This window comes from Oncorhynchus kisutch, linkage group LG10 (genome assembly GCF_002021735.2).
Source record: "Oncorhynchus kisutch isolate 150728-3 linkage group LG10, Okis_V2, whole genome shotgun sequence".
Taxonomy (NCBI): domain Eukaryota; kingdom Metazoa; phylum Chordata; class Actinopteri; order Salmoniformes; family Salmonidae; genus Oncorhynchus; species Oncorhynchus kisutch.
Window position 1 is genome coordinate 64932252 of NC_034183.2, and position 18307 is coordinate 64950558.

General features: G+C 46.4%; 1 protein-coding gene across 1 annotated transcript in view; it reads left to right on the forward strand.

Moving 5' to 3' along the window:
* The window catches only part of LOC116352857 (voltage-dependent calcium channel gamma-2 subunit), a 74277-nt gene that overhangs the window by 48896 nt on the left and 7074 nt on the right, over positions 1 to 18307 (forward strand). The window contains exon 2 of the mRNA XM_031834719.1: positions 9148 to 9231. Within this exon, the coding sequence (XP_031690579.1) occupies positions 9148 to 9231 (84 nt within the window). The remainder of the gene's footprint in view (positions 1 to 9147; positions 9232 to 18307) is intronic.

Genomic DNA, 18307 nt, shown 5'->3' on the forward strand with positions numbered 1-18307 from the left:
TTATACTTTTGATTCTTCAAAGTAGCCACCCTTCGCCTTGATGATGTGCTTTTCCAACAGTCCTGAAGGACTTCCTTCACTCTGTGGTCCAACTCATCCCAAACCATCTCAATTGGGTTGAGGTCAAGTGATTGTGGAGGCCAGGTCATCTGATGCAGCAGTCCATCACTCTCCTTCTTGGTCAAATAGCCATTACACAGGCTGGAGGTGTGTTGGGTCATTATCCTGTTGAAAAACAAATGATAGTTCCACTAAGCGCAAACCAGATGGGATGGTGTAGTGTGATTATAAGGATGAATAAGGTGATTAGGCCTGTTGTCCTTGCTGCTGGGTGCTGGGGCTGCCTACCCCTCAGTAAGGAGGGGACATAAGCGTGCCTACCACGCCCAGCACACATTAACCACCTTACCCAGTCATCCATAGGGTACATATCCATAGGGTACACATCCATAGGGTACACATCCATAGGGTACATATCCATAGGGTACACATCCATAGGGTACACATCCATAGGGTACACACCCATAGGGTACATACCCATAGGGTACACTCCACAGGGTACACTCCATAGGGTACACATCCATAGGGTATATACCCATAGGGTACATATCCATAGGGTACATATCCATAGGGTACACTCCGTAGGGTACACATCCATAGGGTACACATCCATAGGGTACACAGTCATAGGGTACACATCCATAGGGTACACATACAAAGGGTACACATACATAGGGTACACATCCATAGTGTACATACCCATATGGTACATACACATATGGTGCATATACATATGGAACATATCCACATGGTACATACCCATGTGGTACATATCCACATGGTACATATCCATAGGGTACGCTCCATAGGGTACACAGCCATAGGGTACACAGCCATAGGGTACACATACATAGGGTACATACCCATAGGGTACATATCCGTAGGGTACACTCCATGGATACACATACATAGGGTACACATCCATTGGGTACACATCCATAGGGTACATATCCATAGGGTACACAACCATAGGGTACACAGCCATAGGGTACACATACATAGGGCACACATCCATAGTGTACATATCCATAGGGTACACAACCATAGTGTACATATCCACAGGGTACATATACACAGGGTACACAACCAGATGGTACATCTCCAAAAGGTACATATTCAGATGGTACATATTCATATGGTACATACCAACATGGTACATATTCATATGGTACACATCCATGTGGTACATATCAATAGGGGGCATATCCACAGGGTACATGCCCGCGTGGTATATATACATATGGTACATACTCACATGACACATGGGCACATGGTACATATCCATATGTTACATATTCATGTGGTACATGACCACATGGTACATATCCATAGGGTACATATCCATAGGGTACACTTTAAGGACTTTTGAAAGACTAGCCCTTGGGCTTAAAGAGATCCTAATCAAATCTAATGCTACCAGGACAAGGGAGATTCATTGTGTTCAGCTGAGTGCTGAGCTCTAGACATGTCCTTAGTAGCTGTTTTGTATGTTTGCTGTTAAATAATACTACAGTGAGCTCCAAAAGTATTGGGGTATGATAATACTACAGTGAGCTCCAAAAGTATTGGGGTATGATAATACTACAGTGAGCTCCAAAAGTATTGGGGTATGATAATACTACAGTGAGCTCCAAAAGTATTGGGGTATGATAATACTACAGTGAGCTCCAAAAGTATTGGGGTATGATAATACTACAGTGAGCTCCAAAAGTATTGGGGTATGATAATACTACAGTGAGCTCCAAAAGTATTGGGGCAGTGACATGTCAATTGGGTTGAGGTCAAGTGATTGTGGAGGCCAGGTCATCTGATGCAGCAGTCCATCACTCTCCTTCTTGGTCAAATAGCCATTACACAGGCTGGAGGTGTGTTGGGTCATTATCCTGTTGAAAAACAAATGATAGTTCCACTAAGCGCAAACCAGATGGGATGGTGTATTGCTGAAGAATGCTGTGGTAGCCATGCTGGTTAAGTGTGCCTTGAATTCTAAATAAATCACTGGCAGTGTCACTAGCAAAGCACCCCCACACCATCCTCCTCCATGCTTCACGGTGGGAACCACACATACGGAGATCATCCGTTCACCTACTCTGCGTCTCACAAAGACATGGCGGTTAGAACCAAAAAGCTCAAATTTAGACTCATCAGACCAAAGGACAGATTTCCACTAGTCTAATGTACATTGCTCGTGTTTCTTGGCCAAAGCAAGTCTCTTCTTCTTATTGGTGTCCTTTAGTAATGGTTTCTTTGCAGCAATTCTACCATGAAGGCTTGATGTTGACATGTGTCTGTTACTTGAACTGAGACTGGTAGCTCTAATAAACTTATCCTCTGGGTCTTCCTTTGCTGTGGCGGTTCTCATGGGAGCCAGTTTCATCATAGTGCTTGATGGTTTTTGTGACTCCACTTGAAGAAACTTTCAAAGTTGTTGAACTTTTCCGTATTGGCTGACCTTCATGTCTTAAAGTAATGATGGACTATCGTTTCTTTTTGCTTATTTGAGGTGTTCTTGCCATGATATGGACTTGGTGGACCAAATAAGGCTATCTTCTGTATACCAACCCTACCTTGTCACAACACAACTGATTGGCTCAAACGTATTAAGAAGGAAAGAAATTCCACAAATGAACGTTTAACAAGACACACCTGTTAATTAAATGCATTCCAGGTGACTACCTCATGAAGCTGGTTGAGAGAAAGCCAAGAGTGTGCAAAGCTGTCATCAAGGTAACAGGTGGCTACTTTGAAGAATCTCAAATATATTTAGATTTGTTTAACACTTTTTTGGTTACTATATGATTCCATATGTGTTATTTCATAGTGTTGATGTCTTCTCTATTATTCTACAATGTAGAAAATAGTAAAAACAAAGATGACCCCTTGAATGAGTCGGTGTGTCCAAACTTGACTGGTACTGTATAGAATGTTGCTAACATGTAGAGGTCGATGCGCAGGGGTAGCCGAATGCTATGTTATACTAATCTTGGTTAGCAACATAAAGGTGTAGGGCAGCTTAGTGAGTAGGAACACTGCATAAAGCCAAGTGAGCAGTGAGTCAGTCCAGGGGTTAAACGCATCACTAGATTGGCCAAAACATCAGCTCCACCCATGTGATCATCTTCAAGTGGGCCCCAGATAACTGTCTCCATGGCAACCCCCACACCAGGAATCTCTTTTTTTTCTCACAGCAACTGGTTCTGATGTCCACATGGCAACGGCTGCCGAGGGGGCAGTGCAGGGGGGGGGATGTGTGGGGGTGGCTGCTGCTGACGCACTAGGTGGCTGCCTGCAAACTTTTCCAGAATTCCGCCCACCGGCACAGAAGTAAGCACTCGGCTGGAATCCGGTGCACCAAGCTGCGATTCCTCTGTCTTTTTCTCTCTGTCTGTCTCTCAACCTCGAACAACGCCTCCTACTTGAACCAGGCCTGTTGACCCTCCCTTCTTCATCCAGCCACAGAACCTCATAGCACCTCCTCCATGGTTATGTCCCAGAACAACAAACTACTGCCTGTGTTTCGGGAGCTGTGGTGGTGACACTACTGTTAGGAGGTCAGTGTGTGTGGGCGGGCCCTCCTGTGTGTCTGTCTGTGGCTAGGGGTCTGGGGATTGGCTGGTTCTCTATGTTCTGTTCTGTTGTGTCCTAAGGGAATCTCTGGAGTCTTAGACACCACTGATGGATGACATCAGCAGCAGCAGCAGTAGGGGGTGATAAAGGAAGAGGAGGAATGCTTAGCTCTCTCACCTGCGTCCATACACACACACACACACATATTGTCAAGGATGAGTGTTTTAATCTTTCTTTACCAGGACTGAGCTGACAGTGTCAAGATCATGTCTAGACATTGTGGTTTTTGTTTGGGCACAAGTGTCACATCCAAAATGTATTACACATGTAGTAGGGAGAGCATTTCCAGATGTCATATTAGTTGGAGAAGTTGAGGGAGGAGGTGGGGGGAGGTGGGAGGTGGGTCAGTTGGTAATTGAACACTCCCAATTATCTTGAATAATCCCTCAGTAATCTTTTCCTGTGAATGGAAATCGTGTGGAAAGAAAATGTGTTGGGAGTCAAAGATTACAATTAAAATAAAAATCATAATTTCTTCTGCCGTAATTCGGCCCATTGTATCTGGCGGCTCCCCGGGTTTTATGGGCCAGTGCTTATTTCTATCAGCCGGACGTTGGGAGAGAGAGCGAAAAAGAAAGAGAGAGAGAGAGAAAGAGAGAGAGAGTGGGGGAAAGAGAGTAAGAGAGAGGGGAGAGACACAGAAAGAGAGAAAAAAGAGTGAGATAGTATGGTTTCCGTAGAAGTGGGGAAAGCACAGTCGATTTAAACCTTCAAAAAATCCAAAGCAAGGGCCTCCCAGGTGGCGCAGTGCTCTAAGGCACTGCATCACAGTGCTAGCTGTACCACTAAAGACCCTAGGTTTGAGCCCAGGCTCTGTCGCAGCCAGCTGTTCCCAGGAGATCCGTGGGGCGAATTGGCCTAGTGTCCTCCAGGTTAGGGAGGGTTTGGCCGGTAGGGATATCCTTGTCTCATCACGCACTAGCGACTCCTGTGGCGGGCCGGGCACAGTCCACGTGCTTCCTCCGGCACATTGGTGCGGCTGGATTCCGGGTCGGATGCGCGCTGTGTTAAGAAGCAGTGCGGCTTGGTTGGGTTGTATTTCAGAGGACGCATGTCTCTCCCGAGCCCGTACAGGAGTTGTAGCGATGAGACAAGACAGTAACTACTAAACAATTTGATACCATGAAATTGGGGAGAAAAGGGGGTAAAAAATAAATAAATAAATAATACATAAAAATCTAAAGCACCAGGGCCAAGAATCCTCTCCTCGGTGAAAGCCAGAGAGAAAAAAGTTACTTTTCTCACTCTAGCTTGAGGAGATAACCAGAAGGCAGCCCAGCAGGGGTTGTGTTAGTGGCTTCAATAGCATTGGAAAAAGTACCTCTGTGTGATTCTTTAACAGTTAACCCCGACCTTGGAATGTATTGATTTCAATATGAGTATTTTTATTCAGAATGTTGATCCCAACATGACGGTCATGCCAATAGAGTAGGACTCCCCAGAGCAGAGGCCAATTTACAAATCACAGCCTCATCACTGGAATCTCCCCATCTCCCCATGAAGACACAACCTTGGAGACATACTATACAGTCATCTCTAGGGAACAGAAAATGGGGAACATCGACCGGATATCCAGGTGCTGAGCAGACCAGGAGCCTCTGTGATGGGCGATTGTAAATCTACACCCACCCACCAGCCCCACTCACTTGACCTTGTCCACCTCCCTCTTCCCTTCTTCCTACTCTCCTCTCCTGAATGGATCTCAGTCTCCCCCTGGTCTGCTCTAGTATTGAAGTGCTTTATGGCAGTGTGGGGCAGGGAGGACAGGAAAGGACCTAGGTGTTAGGCCATAGCTCATCCCCACAGTAGGGGTCATGGTGGCCAGTGGTCGTTAGGGTGATTGAGAAAGTCCAGCGCTGATCCCTAGTATGGAGCCAGCTGATGGGACCCAGTGGGTCGGTCCCATGGCCTGGCTCTGCTCTTAATGCTAACTGCTTTATAAATGATTAGCACAAGACTTATACACCCAGTTAGAAGGCTAGCTATACTTGCAATGCCTCGATTGATTTTTAACACCAAGCACTTTCAACAGAGCTGAGTATGTACTGACATGATGCTATTGTAGTACTACAGCTTGCTATAGTGAGCAACCCTCAGATAGAGGTAACATAGTGGATACTATGGCCTGTCTTTAAATGCTGAATGAAGATGTCGTGACCCACCAGACACCTGTTGTGGGTCCCCTGCCAGATTGGCCTCCCCCTCTGCCCCCTACTCTCCCCCCTCCCCCTTCCTCCGCCCTCCTCCTCCCCCTCTCCCCCCTCCGGCCCTCTCCTCCCTTCCTCCCCCTCTCCCCCCTCCACCCTCTTCCTCCCTTCCCTTCCCTCGACTTCTCCCCTCTCCGCCCTCCTCCCCCTTCCTCTGCCCTCCTCCTCCCCCTCTCCCCCCTCCGCCCCCTCCACCCTCCTCCTCCCTTCCCTTCTCTCCTCCCTCTCCTCCCTTCCTCCCCCACTCCCCCTTCCACCCTCCTCCTCCCTTCCCTTCTCTCCCCTTCTCCCCCCTCCTCCCTCCTCCTCCCTTCTTCCTCCCTTCTCTCCCCCTCTCCCCCCTCCACCCTTCACCCTTCCCACGGTCACACACTTTTGTACGGGAGGTTTTTGAAAAATAATAATGTTAGTATAAAACATTTACCAGCGTGCTCAGTTTACATGTCTGACAAGAGAAGGACAGTTTGGAGCGGCTAAGTGTCACATAAATCTTTCAGCGCACTAATTGAAGTGGTTCCCCCAATAGGCTACTCTCTGCAGCTGCATGAACAAGTGACACAACTGTGGACGGGACAGCCAGCTAACTATACCATTCTCCCACTCTGTGATGTCAGCTGTTGATAAGACAAAGACACGTGGTGCACTGTGGGTGGATTCTGTGTTCTCAATGTTATAAGTTTTGTTCCGACAACTCCGTGGCGACTGTGCTGTGTAACTACATAAACAGTCGTATCCTTATTGAAATGGATTTGAAATGAAAGAGTTCAGGATATTCCTTATTTCTCTCCTTCACTGCATTTGACCCACTTCTTGATAGATGTTATTTATTGTGGAGGCTCAGTGGCTGTACTGTGATGTCAGTGGTGGTAAGAGTCGCACACTGAGTTTCATGTGCTTTTTAGGCCTATGAGTTTCGCTCCAACAATGATGAAAGTGTGACAATGGAAGCAGATCTATTCCCCTCTCTTCTGGACTTCAACCTTCTCTCTGTTCATTGCCCTTCCTCTCTCTCCCTCTTTCCCATATATTCCTCCCTGTCTCTTGTTAATTGCCGCAGAGCTTGTTGATGGAAATCAATGAATGCTTTTTGATTATGAGCCAGAGCTGGGGAAGGTGAGAGAGAGAAGTGGACACACACACACACACACCGTCAGCACTTTGGACTCTGTCCACCGAGGAAGGATTAGTGTGTGTTTCACACGGAGGTTCCCACACTCCTCTGCTGCGGCCCAACTCCAGCCTAGCAAGGCCTCTGCCAACCGCTCGGTCAAAACTCAATGACATTGGAACAATCACAACAAACTCTCCTCTGATGAAACCTTAACTACCCTCAGACAGTTAACAGACAGTTACCTCTGTGGTATCAAACACTGTCTCCCCTCAGCCTTCTGTGAGCCCTACCACACACAGTGTGCACAGATGGAAGAGCAGTGTTAAGTCTGTCTTATAGCTCTTCCTTCAGACACCAGTCGCTCTCATATCCGAGCGGTTCTCGACGGGGGTCCGTTCTCCGTACGTGGGGTCCATTCACAAAACCAGCACCCCACCCAGCCGCACCCGCGGCACCCATCCTGCCTTCCCGCCATCTTTGCCTCGGCAACACCTGGCACCCGGCTAACAAACACCTGTTCACCTAATTAGACAGACACTGGAGGGAGAAGGAGATGAATAAGTTAATGAGACCTCCTCGTCTGTTTCCTCCTCGGCAGCAGGGGTGCAGTAATGACCTCTGTATTGGGTGATTCCTTCGCCGTGCGACCTTGAGTGACCCCATCACGGATGGACCTTCTGTGGTACTATAGCATGGAGGAATGGAGGGATGAAGGTATAGAGAAAAGTGGGAAGTGGGAAGAAGGACAGGCCAGGCCAGGCAGGCTGCTTCCTGAAAGGGCAGAGCGAGCTACTTGGCAGCCTGGGCACTGAGGCGTCAGCCAAATGAATGAGCATTAGGAGATGAGGTTCCCACTGCACAGCAGTTGGAGCCGCTCCAGGTCTCACCAGCTGTGCCACTCTTGTTTACAAGCCGCCACCTGCTGCCGGAGAGGCCTCCATTCTGACTAGCAACCTCAGGCTCGCATGACCACCAAAGCCAGACCAGGGCATGTGCTGACTGGCCTAGGGAAACCCAATCCCTGGTGCTTACGAGAAGAGCAGAGCGCCCACTCCTCTGTGGAGTTTCATCATCATGTTTCCTAACATCGCTGTGTGTTACATTTACATACATACATAAATACATACAGGCAGGGGTGCAACTTTGGTTTTGGCACATATTATTATCCTATCAGATAAAAACCGCGACCGGGAGACCCATGGGGCGGCACACAATTGGCCCAGTATCATCTGGGTTAGAGGAGGGTTTGGCTGGCAGGGATGTCCTTGTCCCATCGCGCTCTAGCGCCTCCTGTGGCGGGCATGCGCTGACACGGTCGCCAGGTGTACGGTGTTTCCTCCAACACATTGGTGTGGCTGGCTTCCGGCTTAAGTGGGCATTGTGTCAGGAAGAAGTTTTGCTTGGTTGGATCGGTTTGGTTGGATCGTGTTTTCGAGGACGCATGGCTCTCGTCCTTCTCATCTCCCGAGTCCGTACGCGAGTTGCAGGGATGAGACAAGACTGTAACTACCAATTGGATACCACAAAATTGGGTAGAAAAAGGGGTAAATGTAATATATATATATACAACAAAAAAATCACAAAATAGCTAAGTTGGGTCAGAGCTTGCAAAACGGCAGCCATCTAGAATGGATGTAATGACTAAATGTCCAGGATCCTATCACTCATTATATATTAATCTCTCTGCTGCCCACACAAACAAATCACTGGCCCATATGTTTCACACACCGGAACTGGATCCACATCCACATCCATCTCCATTCCTTCGTGCTCCAGGTATCCCCAAAACCCGCATCCATCCATCCCTCCCTCCCTTCATCACTTGACCTCCCCCCATGTCTCACCATCCCTTCCTTCCTTCAGGCGTACAATACCTTCACTTAAGTGCTGTGTTGCTCCAAAATAATTCATCTGTTCTATTCAAATCTTCCTGTGGATCTCACAAGCTCTTTCTTTATGTTGTTATGTTATGTTGGTGTTTCCTTTATTTTGGCAGTTACATGTACACTCATAACTACATGGGTTGGAACTTACTCAGGTCACGCTTTGTGTTACCATGGCGTTTCTCTTGGTTCTATTATTATTTTTCCTCTGTGACTGCTTTTCTGACCCTGTGTGTTTTCTCTCTTGTTTCTCCTCCAGGGAACTTTAAAGGGATGTGTAAACAGATAGATCACTTTCCTGAGGACACGGACTATGAAGCGGACCCCTCTGAGTACTTCTTACGTGAGTCTCCTCTCTTTGGCTTTCACTTTTACAGTACAGAGGAGCCAGTGAGCCTCAAGGGATAGTGTGGTCTGGGCATCCCATCTGCGCATTTGATACTGTATTGTAGTGAATAGTGTAAATACTACACAAATACTACACAAATGTACAACTGTGTACTTTCTAATCTTGTTAAGAGAGGGTAGTATTTAATATGAGGTAACCTTCAATCAGGTGACAAGGGGGGACAGAAATCAGCCAAAAACGCGTCCTCTTACTTCCACTGACAACTTGTTCATATTTAATACCTGAGCCCACTTTCCCACCCAGCCCCTGACAGTCAATACAGTGACAGTATTTCTGGTGGGCCTGTGTGTTATTTTATATATCTCTAAACTGTATCCTGCTTTTAGTGAGTGCCTGTCTGTCTGGTCTGAACTCCTCCTCTCCTGGCTGTTTTTACTGCCTGCCATGTGTAACGTAATGTGCAGTATTACAGTCCGCTGTGTACCCTGTAAACTCCACACATTGATTTGTGCTCTGTTTTCCTCACTGCTAGCAAGACATGGAAATGAGTGTCAAACAAGCTGCGGTAATAATCCTAAAATTACATGATTTCAATGCCAACAGATTGTATTTGAACCTTTATTTAACTAGGCAAGTCAGTTAAGAACAGTTTCTTATTTTCAATGAGAGAACAGTGGGTTAACTGCCTGTTCAGGGGCAGAACAACAGATTTGTACCTTGTCAGCTCAGGGATTTGAACTTGCAACCCTCCAGTTACTAATCTAACACTCTAACCACTAGGCTACCCTGCCGCCCCATACCTAGCTACCCTGCCAAATTCCCTCATTTAGAATTTGTATTAGGGTATAGAAATTGAATGTAATATTTTTGAATTTGTAATGCACAAACTTGTATTTCATGATTTGAAACTGAATTGAGTGAATATTGCTTTCAGTTTTAAAATGAAATTTACATTTAATTGAATATTAAAATTCTATATTTATATATAAATTTTCAATACGATAGATATTGCATTCATTGTCTGTGTATCAAGTTTACAAACTATCATTTCAAGTTTATACAAGTTTTATATATTAAACTTATCGGATGCGTTTAGATTAAGTTTTTAAGTTCAGGTCTCTAAATTCAGATTCAAAACCAGAGACAACATCCTGGCACTTTGCCAGCCAGGAAAAGTAGAGGAGAACATGTAGATTGAAATGCTCACTGTGATAAACAGAAGCTTCTGGTGGTTTCTGAAGTCAATGTGGCATGTTGAATTCATTTTTTCCTATGAATTTGGCTCTAGCATGTGAACCTTATGACCCCATTCCTGAAAGACACTCTGGAACATGGTCATGCCTTCTGTTTCCCTCTATGAGGATTGTTAGAAGGGAGTGTCACAAAAACTGTAATTTGTCCACAATAAGAACATACTGTAGTTGAATAGCCCTTCTAAGGATCGCCTTTCCACTCCCTGTTTAATGTTTCTCTTGGGACTAACTGGGATCAAAACATGTCTCCCGCATCTCACAAGATTCCTGTGAGTGTGAGACTTTGATGTCTACGATGCTCAAATACACAGTTTCAACACAGTATTAAGAGTTTCAAACAAATGAGTTAAACTAACACTACCTCTGCATATTGACCTAGTACATTCAAAAAGTGCTGCAAGGTCCCCTCATTTTTCCCCTGAACAGTTCTCTCAAAATATAGGAAAAGGAAAATGTAATTTTACCATAAACAACCCATTGGGTGGATCAGTGCTTTGATCCAATTGATTAACACACATTTCCATGTTACGAGCAGTGCCTCGGCCCCACGCCTGTTTAACAATGCTCCAGACATTTGACCCCTCCCTTCCCCCACCCAGTGATGCTCAACTGAACTGGATTCAGGTTGTGTTCATCTCCTGGTCTCCATCAGAACAGACAGTAATTGAAGCCCGCTCTGAGAGAAGAGGAGAACACGCAGTGCGTGTTACTGCCAGTCCTGGAGATGAAGCCTAACCAATTAGTCTGTGTTTGACTTAACGCTCTGAGCGACTGTGCTCGTCCATATGTGCCAGAGAGGACGGTTATGATAACAGCTCTGGTAATGATTCTAACGATGATGAAGCCTTAACGAAGCCGGATCAGCCCTAGCGAAGCTGGTCCTTAACGAGGTGCCCGAAGTCACTGGCCTTGACAGGGGCGCAGGGGCGAGGTGACACTGCGGACATCAGACCGTGTGTGTGTGTGTGTGTGTGTGTGTGTGTGTGTGTGTGTGTGTGTGTGTGTGTGTGTGTGTGTGTGTGTGTGTGTGTGTGTGTGTGTGTGTGTGTGCGTGCATGCGTGTGTGTGTGTGTGCATGTGTTTTAACCGGTTCCTGCTCTGCGATTTGACGAGAGGGCCACAGTGCTCCCAGTTGCTTGCCAATTAGGACACTCACATCCATAAATATTTCAGCCTCCTTCCTATATAGGTCAGGCCTCTATCTCCCTCTCTCTCCCCGAACACCCGTCTGTGACTGGCATGTCTTTTTAGTCTGGAGTTGTACCTCTGTACTTTAGTGACAAAGTGAGCCCCCATTCAGTCCACTCAATGTGTCTGTGTGTCTGCGTTTGTATGTTTGTGTTACATTTGTGTGTTCTTTTCTGTGAAGTTCGGGCAGGGTGAGGTCATGAGGGTACAGTGGGCCACATTAGGACAGGTTCAGAGAGAGGTGGATGTCATACTGTAGCTTTAATATCTCCGCTGCCTGTTTCATCGTAGCCAGGATGATGTGGTCTGTGAAGGGAATTTGTTTATATACTTAGCCCATTTGACTTTAGTGGAGGACACACAGCTGGTATTTCCATAATGAGGTGTTGCACAGAGCATCTGGAGAGAGACCAAAGAGAGAGAGAGAGTATGCCAGCCACTTACAGGGTAGAACGAGAGGGGAAGGGTTATGCAATAGAGATTATGTCACCTCAGGTAAAAACCCACAGGAAGTGACATCAGAGGGAGTTCACACTCAGACTGAGGGGATGTATGTATGATGTATGTAATCCTGTGATTCAGCACCTGCTAGCTCACAGTACACCAGCCTACACCAGTATTGGAAGTGAGCAAATCTGACATATACAGAAGAAAGGCACAGAATGTTCTTGAATACGTACGTGCACCACCCCTCCCCCATACTTGAACACACACAGACAGACACAGACATAGACACACAGACACAGACACACACATAGCACACACAGACATCCCCAAACACACACACAGTAGCAAGCTGCTTTGCAGTAGTGACTGTGAATCCTCGGCTCTCCCCGTAGCCAGGCGGTTCACACATCCACACACGGTTATATAACCCAGCTGAGGCATACTAAAGCGCCAGTGGGTTTTTAGATCATGCCTGGTCCGAGCTCCCATCATCCACTACTGTACTGGGCGCTAAGCAGCAGAGAGAGAAAGAGAGAGAAGAGAGGAGTAAAAGAAACACCCAGTTATGCAAGAAACGGTTGATGCAGGAGGAATTAGAACACCTAAATACATTACTGTGATAACAACACTTACACATAGAGAGAGATAAAGAGAGAGATACAGGGAGAGATACAGAGGGAGATACAGAAATAGACAGAGAGAGAGATACAGAGAGAGATACAGAAAGAGAGATACAGAAAGAGAGAGAGCGAGAGAGATACAGAGAGAGAGAAAGAGAGAGAGATACAGAGAGGGATACAGAGAGAGAGAGAGAGAGAGAGAGAGAGAGAGAGAGAGAGAGAGAGACAGAGAGAGAGATACAGAGAGAGAGAGAGAGAGAGAGAGAGAGAGATACAGAGAGAGAGAGATACAGACGGAGCGATACAGACAAAGCGATACAGAGAGAGAGAGATACAGAGAGAGATACAGAGAGAGAGAGAGAGAGAGAGAGACAGAGAGAGATACAGAGAGAGATACAGAGAGAGAGAGAGAGAGAGAGAGATACAGACGGAGCGATACAGACAAAGCGATACAGAGAGAGAGAGATACAGAGAGAGAGAGAGAGAGATACAGACGGAGCGATACAGACAAAGCGATACCAAGAGAGATACTGAGAGAGAGCAAGAGAGACAGAGACAGAGAGTCAGATTGAGTAGAAAATACGTTGTGAGTCTTGTTGTAGCTATAGTGGATGTTCTGTCAGTAGTGACAACGATGGCAGTCTGTGGTAAAGATGTCTCATGTTTGTGGATTCTAGCCAGGGTTCACTAGGGGTCAGAGCATGGTGTGATGAACTACATAGTTAATACAGAGGGGGGGCTGGATTCTGGCCTGATCTGGCCCAATAAAATCAATGGGTCTGGGGTAGGACACACACAGGGGGCTTGCATGTAGGGCAGCAGGGGTGGGACAGTGGGGACGGTGGGGTGATAGGGGGTGTAGGCGACATTGGGGAGATCATTGGTTGTGGCCCAGCATGGGAGTTCCAGAACCAGCTCCAGAGGGGGGATGGACAGCCGGTCGCTCGGCCCTGAGCTCTGGTGGGTCACGCCGGTTCCACCTGAGGCCAGGACCATGGACCATGGTCACAGCCATTGGACCAGAGGGAGGGTAACACCACATGACCTCCACTGCCTCGGTAGAGGATAGTCATCAGGATAATGTGTTAATCATGAGTGACAGCCTTAAAGGGATTCTATTACAGACTATTATTACTATGACTGTCCACTTGGATTTACTGTGTGGTGTTAGGTAGCTAGAGAGAGATGTCACAGTGTAGCTGTGTAACAGTGGTGGCCTAGGCGACAGATATGGAGTCCATCGATAGATACGGAAACACATACAGGCCCATAAAGGAAAAGGCAATCATTTTAGTGGTCTGGTGGAGCGAGCAAGTACCAGCGCTCTGACTACACATCTCATTAAGGCTGGAAATATGGAAGCCTCCTCTTATAAACTCAGAGGTGAGAGAATGTACAGTATCTCGTAAACAAAAGGACAGTAACACAGAGATTACACAACCGTTATTTGTGACTGCATATGGACACTTGTTAGCCTTCCTTCACACACACATTGACATATCCACATTGAATGCAGGGTTTCTCTGTATTGACCCATGTTAGTCCGTGCTGTGGTACTATGCTAACAGTGGCGTATCGTGACATAAACCACAGTATTACCAGTCTTATCCATATGTATTGGAGCATCTCTCTGTGCTATCATGCCATTCACTGTTGTCCCAGGCTCATTTTAAATTGAGCTTCCTCTGCCCTGTGCTCTGGGCTACTAATCATGCTTTTCTGGCTGATAAGCTAGCTAACAGATTAAGCAGGGTTACTGTTCAGTTTGTTCAAACTAATAGGGCCTCCTCTACCCTGTGGTAGTCTATAGGCTACTTTGCTGTTTGTGTAAACGCTAAGGCTAAGATAAGCTAACACAGACAGCAGTGATTATGTAGGTTACTGTGTTAATGCTAAGTTAACAGAGAGGGAGTAGTGATTCTGGGCTGTTGGTGCTAAGCTAACCCAGAGCAGCTAGCTATGGCACAGTGCTGTCAGGCAGGCAGGCAGACGGGCAGGCCTGATCTATGGGGACATCAGCAGTGGAGTGGAGGGTAATTACAGTAATTGAAATGTGGTCTTTAATTGTCTGAGCAGTCCTGTCATGTGAAGGAACTTCAATGTGTCGGGTGGCCCAGATTCTTTTCCACCGCGCTCCAGTGACCAGTCTGTGTGTGGATGAGTGTGTGAGGGTAGGGATTTTGCTGTGTGATATGTTATGTTAGTATGACAGAGCGATATTCAGTGGGGGACTGCAGTGTCAGAGAGCATGCAGCCCACTTTAGGCCTATGTCGTACAGTACTTTTCCATGTGAGAATTTTTTTTTGAAAAATTAAAAATGAATTTGTCTGTGTGCATATAGAGAGTGTACGTGTATAGGGGTGGTGTGAGAGTATGCATATACATGCTTGTGTGCAACTCTGAGGGCATATAATAACTTTGTGAGCATATGTGTGTCACAAGCAGCTGGTGACACAGTAATTTGGGAGGACAGGAGGATAGTAATGGCTGGAACGGCTTAAATGGAATGGTATTAAACACAGCAAACACTCTGTTTCCATGTGTTTGATACCATTCCATTTCAGGCATTATTATGAGCCATCCTCCCCTCACCAGCCTCCTGCAGGAGGCTTCTTGGTTGAGGCTGAGTATTGAGGAGGAGGAGGAGGGATTAATAAGTGTTTGTAGTTTTAAATCAATGTGCCTGGGAGCTGAGGCACCTGATTAGCATGACCCTGTCCTGCACATCAGCACATTCAGTGCTGGGGGAGGCTGATTAAGAGCCAATGCTAATTTCCTCTCACAACGCTGTCAATGAGAGAGAAGAGAGAAGAGAGAAGAGAAGAAGGTTCAAAGAGATGCCTTTGTCAAGAGAACTGCATATTTATTGGTGTATGTACGTGTGTGTGTATGCGTTCATGCATATGTGTGTTTTTTTGTGTGTATACAACATACTATTTGGTTTATATGCTGAAGCCATAACCTGGCAGTGTACTGGTAAATGGACATGATGTTAAGTGTAAATATGTGTTATGTGGTGTTAATGCAATAGAGTGATCCCTGGCTGTGAGTCACTGTGAGTCACTCTGGAGCTGTGTTGGTTAGTGTTGGTAGGAGAGAATGGGCTAAGTTGAGCCACCATTGTTTCTACGTCACCATACACAAAATGTCTCATTTGACCAAATATTTAGGAAGAGGTCATCATTTCATGGAGTATGTGAAGGAAAAAAACACATGGAAAAAGTGGTAAGCAAGTTCGGTCCAAAAAACAGATTTTCACCAAGTCAAATTAATTTATTGTGTTGGAGGTTTGTAGCTGTGTGGGCTAATATAGTCATGTTTGCCTTGGGGTAAGTTGAGCCAATGGTAAGTTGAGCAAATTGAAATGTTTTCTTTCCAGGTATAATGCAAGGAATTATGGATTGGATATGAAGTAACAACAGGGCCTATGTTAAAAGTGTTTGTTAGGTGTTCAGCCTGTCTTAAAATATTCTTAAAATGATTAACATACAAAACTGTGAGTGTGATTGTGTTGAATTGTGTTTGGGAAATAAAGATAGACCTGATTTTAAAAAGGTTGTGGTAATATTTCATTCAGTACAGACATTTGTAGCAGCTAAATGTACCCGTTACCCAGAGTAAGTTGTGCCATGAGACCAGTTGTTTTGGTTTTGGTTTTGTTTTCAAAACTGTAAAGTTTACATGAATTCTAATTATTTCTAGGGATACGCAACATCCTGAAATATATGTAGATATCTTTATTAGAATGAATACTATATTTCCCTTGATGGAGAGATGCTGAATGTAAACAAAGGCTCACCTTACCCCCCTCTCCCCTACTACTTCATTATGAGGTGATCAGCATGTGGTTAGATACTGTAAAGACACTGATGTGTTACATATGTGTACAATAGTCTGTGTGAAGTTGTGTGTAAGAACGGGGTGAGTCAGTGTTCAGGACTGCCGCTGCCCAGGTGCAAACCTGTAGTTGTGCCAATCAATACAGAGCACACCAGCTCTGTATCTCTGCGGGCAGCCTGGCACGGACACACTGGCACTCACACTGGCACTCACACTGGCACTCACACTGGAACTCACACTGGCACGCACACAGGCACGCACACTGGCACTCAAACTGGAACTCACACTGGCACGCACACTGGCACGCACACTGGCACTCACACTGGCACGCACACTGGCACTCACACTGGAACTCACACTGGCACGCACACTGGCACGCACACTGGCACTCAAACTGGAACTCACACTGGCACGCACACTGGCACTCACACTGGCACGCACACTGGCACTCACACAGGCAATCACACTGGCACGCACACTGGCACGCACACTGGCACTCACAGATAGGCGGCAAAGCGAGGCAGGGCAGCTCTAACAAGCCACTATCAGTCATCACTACGCCTTTCCCATCCTAATAGGAGCAATGACAGGCAGGGACAGGGACAAATCCATCCCAGGCAGGACTGCGTTCTGTCTGTCTAATGAGGCAGGATGGAGGGTATGTGGTAGTGGAGCTGATAAAGGACAGGATAGCACAGGGCTGCTGTGTGTCACTACTTTAATAACCAGCCTGACGGGTAACGCTTTGGGCTTAGCGAGAACACAGGGAGTGGACGAGGTGAGGAGGCAGAGATGCCTCTCCCCAAATAGGTCCCAGGTGACCCACACAGACAGAAGTGGGCCCTGGCGAGGCTCTTTGTGATAGTGACCTCGACCCAAATCAAAACGGTGACCTGGCTGATAATCACAGGGCTCCAGAGCGCATTCTCGATTAGCGCTCCGCCTTTCATGTGCCGCGTCACCAAGAGGGACTTCAGAAACACAAGACGCGACCGAGGTCGCCGCTGTCTCTGGCTATCAGCAGAGAGGTCAACGCTTTCATTTAGACAGGGTCATTGTTTTCCAGCTTGATAGATTTCTGAGAGACAATATTTCTGAGAGATGAGAGAGTCCCCACAGCCACCTCCCAGGACAGGGTCCATAGTCCACCTCCCAGCAGCCCAAAGTCAGAATAATGTCCTACTCAGATAATGGTATATTACTGTACCTGCCGCAGTACGATAACTAATCACAGTACACTTAGTCAGCATACGGTGTGTTGTTGGTTCATAGATTATGTTGAGCTGTTACAGTGAGTGTTACAGTGAGTGTTACAGTGAGTGTTACAGTGAGTGTTACAGTGAGTGTACTGTATGTGTTTCATTACACCTGGGAAGTTTAGGGAAAGCTTATCAGAAGTTATGCTCTGAATTGAGCTGTTCAAACACAACTGCAGTTTCTCAATCCGAAATCCATCTACTCTCACTCACACAAATCTTACTACTGTCCACTAAAGCCCACTGTTAGCCACACATCACACTGGCATGACTGTGGAGAGGAACCTTCACTAACTGTGATAATCAATCCTATACTCAGCTGGAGAACACAGTCTGTCTGTCCAGCGTCCTGCAGGTTATCTGCCATGTTAAAACACACCCCTCCAGGCAGGAGCCAAACCCCTGACAGACACTTAAAAGAACCAAAGAAGATGTGAAACTTCCTATATTTGGCAACACTGAGGT